Genomic DNA, 6,000 nt, shown 5'->3' on the forward strand with positions numbered 1-6,000 from the left:
AAAGGTTCCGCCCAGAAGATGATGGTGAAAAGTCACCATCTACACCACCTCACAAAAGAAGGAGATGCACCACCTGCCAAACGGAAAGCGGAACCAGAAGGCTTTCAAATTATGAATGTCTCAAATGTCATAAAGCAATTTGCCTGACACATGCAAAAATGGTGTGTAATTCTTGCTATTTGCTCTGCAAGTGTGACTTTTCTGGGGAAACCTCAGCATCTACTTCTGATTGAATATGTTTTTAATAGTACTTAAGGTACCTTAAAATTAAGTTTGTGTTCAAAATTTTTCTTTGTACATTTTTTTTGAGAGTCGAACTGGGGACTATTTGGCGGGAGTTTTGAAAAGTTTGTATTTCATAGTTATTAGTTTTATGTTAAGTAAATGTTTTTTTGCAACTGATTATGTGTTGTCTCTTTTATTACATCCCTATGAAGGTCACTGATCACTTTTAGAGCACTGAAATTGCAAACATTAGATATTATAGGTATTTTTCCAGCAGGCGCCTGACAGGCACATTGTATGTGAACTCGTTAGTCCGAATATTGTATGTGACGGAGGGTTAAAAATGGTGCTGTAATCTATGCAAAAAGCCCTTTATATAGTTAGATCGTATTTGCTCATGTAGTCATAGGGGTGTGTTTCATTTCCTTCAGTCACGGTTGGCGCCCATGCAATTTGAATGATGTTCCTGGGGTTGTGATGATGTCACTCAAATCCGCTTTAAAATCCCACGCTTGCGTTGTGTATCGTGGAGGCGCACAATGTATCACTAAGAAGGCGCTGGGGACAGTTTAGATGCTAAAAATGACATGGCAGGTTCCCTTTAAATCAATAGTACACATGAAAATAAGCCACTTTGTAATGTATTTTATCAGAGACATTAGCTTTTTATTCTCCTCCTATACTGAGCATTCAGTCTCCATTCGTGGGTAAAATCTGTAGTCAGTGAAGACAGATTCTTTCATTGCTGAAAAAGGAGATGACAGTTGGTGCTTTTAAAGTTATATGGAGGAGGAGCTAGAGGAAGACATAGACCTCCTGCTGCAAGTTCTATAGAACTTCATGAGCACCAACTGTCATCTCCTCGCTAAGTAATGTAATAATCTGTATCCACTGAAGACACATTTTACCCTTGAATTGAGAATTTTGAGAGTGAAAGATCAGTACAGGAGAAGAATGAGTGATTCTTGTAGTAGGGAAGATGACATTAGTGGAGAAATTCAGATTGCTTTTCCCTTGATACCATGGCTTTGTCATCATGAAATCTGGTTGACTGACTGTTTTATGATGTGTCTTTCTTTATGTTGGTTAATGTTTGTCCTTTGTTTGTGCAGTTGGTGATGGCAGGCTTGGGTATCCTGAGGAAGGCCCTTACGATGCGATCCATGTTGGGGCAGCAGCTGCAACAGTACCCCAGGAGGTAAGTGAATAATCTGATCTCAATTCCTCTGCCTCTGCTTGCCTGCCCCTGCTTGTCATAATCATTTTGCTGTTCACTGCACTAGAACTGATATTTAAAGTTAACATTTCTGGATCTTTAATATTCCTGTGTAAAAGACCGAAAGAAGCCAGACTGATCCTTAAGATAGCCTATTAAAAAATTTTTAAATGACTATCAAACTAATAATGTCAGGGAAAACTAGGTCTTCTCAAACAGGCGATGGGATGGTTATGCTGTGTCTTATTGTTTAAAGGTGTTTTCTGGTTTCAGTAAACCTGTCCCCCAGATGCAGCTTGTTCTAAAAAGAAAGCCAGCTATGCTTTTCTCACCCTTCCCAGAACCAGCCCTCTCCACTGCTCCCAGTTTGTTTGTCTGCAGCCAATCGGTGAGCTCAGCCTCAGAGTTAATGGCGATGACATTAGCGCTAGAGACAATAGCAGACACTGAGAGTAGCAGCTGGGGACTCGGTGTTAGATCTGTTTTTGGTGGGGCGGTTGAGTGGTTTTCAAGAACCCCTTTAATGATTTGCCATTGTTTTCTTTACTCCTGAGCAGCTTTTGAATCAGCTGAAGCCAGGAGGAAGACTCGTCCTACCTGTGGGACCCGAAGGCGGAAGTCAAGTTCTTGAGCAGTATGATAAAGATAGTGCCGGGATTATCACAAAACTCCGCTTAATGGGTGTCATGTACGTCCCACTGACAGACAAAAAAAGGCAATGGCCAAAGTAAGAACAACTTGAGATCTTCATCAATAACTTATGGAGGTGTGGTTTGTTTTGAAGGACAAGAACATGTTTTTCTTCCAGCACGTTAATAATCTACTCCAAGGGTTGGATCTAAAAGTTATCATCTTAGCAACTGTAAAGGTTTATTTCCAACATTCAGTTATCACCACAGATCCAAGAATCAAATTAGAGCTTCAAATGAAGGGCAACAAATAGGAGAGTTCGGGAGGTAGTCTGCACTGCCGATGTTGGACTCCAAAAATCAAGCGGACTCATGTTTAGAAGTTAGACCAACTTCTTCATCAGGAGAACCACAGTATACTGATAAAGTTGGTCCAACTTTGAAACACATAAAGAAATTTGACCAAGCGGTTGCACCAACTTTATCAGTATACTTTGGTTCTCCTGATGAAGAAGTTGGTCTAACTTCAAAACACAGAATAATCCACTTGGTCAAATTTCCTTATCGTCCTTGGTTTCTTGAGTCCAACTTTGGCAGCGCAGACTACCTCTCCTATTACAGGAGTTGATGGCTGGAGGGTGCTGCAGCAGCTGATATATTTGATTCATCAGTTGTGGGGAAACAACCCTGTAAGGTGAACAATTCCCTCTCCCACACCATGATGTTCCTCCCTAGGATAAGACCCTATTGCACTTGGTGTCTCTTTTTGCTCAATAGAGCGGAGGCTCAGATGTGTGGCTTCCTTCCTTGTGGGGTGTTACAGAGCCCATTTCCTGTGATCGGTGGGGGTCCCGGTGGATAGAAGATACCTTTTGATTGTTGGGTATAACCATTTAAGAAAAGGGTCTTTATTGTGCTCTACAACATTTTGTTCCAAACTGAGCACGTTTTGCCTTGGAACCATGTATTTAGCACCAAGATTGAGATCAGGGAAAAGTTTTCTGGCTTTGTTCTGACTCTATCCAATCCCATCAATGTTATCATGATTCCCTTTTTTTATTTTTTTTTATAATGGGAACTGTGAGAAGGTAATTAATGCCTAATGCAGCCAGTCATCATTTCAGAGAAAATATACTTTGCAGATCTTCTCAGTGCTGCTAGAGGTGATTGACCGGTGTCTCTTGTGTGCACATAGGGAGAGGCCTGTCAATTAGCTGCAGTAGCATTGTGAACAGCTGCCCGGGGCAGCACTGGACTCATTTCCTCCTCTATCATGTGGCTTCATCCAGCAATGTACTGGAGGGGGCTTAATATAGATCAGGAGAAGCCTAGTCCTCAGGACCCCTTTCACCCTGCCTGGAGAAAGTGAGGGCGAGTGCCTCTCTCCATAGCTCTGCTTTACAGAGGAGTTGTGCTCACGTCCCCGACTCTCGCCCTCACTTTCTCCAGGCGACCTGATCTTTTTAAAGCCCCCTCCAGTACATCACCTGATGAATCCACATGGTAGAGGAAGAAATTAGTTGGGAGGTAATTTTTGGGTATTGTATAACATTAGTGGCAGGCCTATACTTGGGTACTACCTCTGTAAATGCGAGAGTTGACACATGGGCATGGTAGGGAGGATTAGGCAATGTATAGACGTTCTACATCCCCTACTTGCTCCTCGGTGTCACAGATGTGTTTTTTGAGATTAGGTGAAATCAAACTATTTATTGCCATGGACTGTTCTCCTTCTTGCACATTGGCTACCAGTTGCAGTAATAACATTCCAACAGTTTGTTACTTGGTATGTGAGGCAGTGAGGGGAATCGTATAGGGTTGTTATGTGGCCTCCAGGATGTGCAGAGATGCATACTAAACCCACTGGAGAGCCACTGCTGATTAAAGGGTTTTTCCCATGAACAAAGTATATTTTAGAGTCCTATTAGGAGATACAGAAATTGTTAAAAGGAACTAAACCAAAGTGCATTTTAATCACTAGATCTTGGAATAATAATAAGTTTCACAATTGGATGTTAAAAAAAAAATAAAAAAAATTCCTGTGCTAAGATAATCTTATAATTGTGCTCCTGCTGTGTACTGTGTAATGGCTGTGTCTGACCGTACAGGAACATGGACTGATCATAACACAGCTCCTGGGCAGGGGAGGAAGCAAAAGAGAATACAGACATTACAGCATGAGATCACAGCTCCTGGGCAAGGGAGGAAGAAAGAGTATACGGACATTACAGCATGAGATCACAGGTCCTGGGCAGGGGAGGAAGCAAAAGAGGATACAGACATTACAGCATGAGATCACAGCTCCTGGGCAAGGGAGGAAGCAAAAGAGAGTATGCAGACATTACAGCATGAGATCACAGGTCCTGGGCAGGGGAGGAAGCAAAAGAGGGGTATACAAAACATTTCCCTGTTGCCTGTTTTTAAGCAATGTTTTGCCTTACAGACAGCAGGAGCTGTGATCTCATGCTGTAATGTCAGTATACCCTCTTTTGCTTCCTCCCCTGCCCAGGAGCTGTGGTATGATCAGACCATGTTTCTGTATGGTCAGACAGTCATTACACAGTACGCATCAGGGGCAGCAGGATGTTACCCTACCTGTGTGGTATTTCCTATGGTACCCTAACAAGATATCCCTCTTAAAATTGATCGTGTTGCTATAATATATTCTGGAACCTATGTATGATTGTCAGTTATATAACCTTCTATATATTATTGTAGTAAATGTTTCTGTTCATTTTGCACGCTGCACTTTATATAAAATTAGTGCGCTTTATTTCATTGGGTTACAACAAAATGGCCATCATTTTCCATATAGGTAGACTTATTCTACTTTCAGCACCCTATTTGCACTTCTATTTTGGATGATAGGTTGGGAACCACAGGTTCAGTGGTCCTAGGTTGTATGCAGACCAGGTTGGTCTTTTGCAATATTATAGCTTTTTTGTGTATTTTAAATGTTTTTAATCCATTTGTAGCTTATGTTCATTGATTGTTGTTTACATCATACAATTTGGGAGGTGATCACTGCCATCTACATACGGTATGTCTTTCTTGTCCAAATGCAGTTTCATTATTTGCTATGTAGCAGTTGATCCCCAGTGTTTATATGGATGAGGCCCTCCAAACTGTAAGATACAAAGTGCCTTGCCTTGTCTCATGTAGGACTAGAGCTGTACCAGACCTGCTAAATCTAGGTTTTGCTTTTATCATAGGGATGATCTGTGAAAAGTGTTCGGTACATCACGAGAGAACGAAGCAGTGAAAAAATCTGGTCATCAACAATGGTTTCCAAGATGGCGCTGACCCGGATGGGAAGAGGCAGCTTTGTTGCACAGAAAAAATATTGAATCTGAGATGGGCTATGTCGGGCTATTAATTTACCCCCCTGGACACAAAGCTTAACGGGTGCTCACAATTATTTTTATATGGGGCGCTATACATATGGGTAAAAGGAAAAATAGATTAATAAATAGTTTTTTTGTCTTCCACATTGGACGGGATTCTACATGTATTGTTACAGAAGTTGTCCTATTTATAAGCTCCCGCAGACACTATTTGTGCATGGCCATTAAAGGGTGAGTTTGGGCTACTAATAGGCAGCAAAAGTGATATAGGCTTCTGTTATGGGGAAAACACTCAGGCCTTCCTGTGTCTCTCTCATGGCCATTAAAGGGTGAGTTTGGGCTACTAATAGGCAGCAAAAGTGATATAGGCTTCTGTTGATGGGGAAAACACTCAGGCCTTCCTGTGTCTCTCTCTCTCTCTCTCTCTCTCTCCTCTCTCTCTCTCTCTCTCTCTCTCTCTCTCTCTCTCTCTCTCTCTCTCTCTCTCTCTCTCTCTCTCTCTCTCTCTCTCCTCTCTCTCTCTCTCTCTCTCTCTCTCTCTCTCTCTCTCCTCTCTCTCTCTCTCTCTCTCTCTCTCTCTCCTTCT

The 6,000-nt window shown here is 42.0% G+C and overlaps 1 protein-coding gene across 2 annotated transcripts in view; it reads left to right on the top strand.

The window, feature by feature from the left end:
* The window catches only part of LOC138641908 (protein-L-isoaspartate(D-aspartate) O-methyltransferase-like), a 43,560-nt gene extending 38,002 nt beyond the window's left edge, over window positions 1-5,558 (top strand). Inside the window, exons 7-9 of one of the 2 annotated variants that reach the window (XM_069729716.1) lie at window positions 1,338-1,423; window positions 1,999-2,168; window positions 5,283-5,558. In XM_069729716.1, the coding sequence (XP_069585817.1) occupies window positions 1,338-1,423; window positions 1,999-2,168; window positions 5,283-5,295 (269 nt within the window). In that variant the 3' untranslated portion in view covers window positions 5,296-5,558. The remainder of the gene's footprint in view (window positions 1-1,337; window positions 1,424-1,998; window positions 2,169-5,282) is intronic. The other variant, XM_069729722.1, reaches the window with a different exon arrangement.
* The last annotated feature ends 442 nt before the right edge of the window (window positions 5,559-6,000 follow it).

This window comes from Ranitomeya imitator, chromosome 1, assembly GCF_032444005.1.
Source record: "Ranitomeya imitator isolate aRanImi1 chromosome 1, aRanImi1.pri, whole genome shotgun sequence".
Taxonomy (NCBI): domain Eukaryota; kingdom Metazoa; phylum Chordata; class Amphibia; order Anura; family Dendrobatidae; genus Ranitomeya; species Ranitomeya imitator.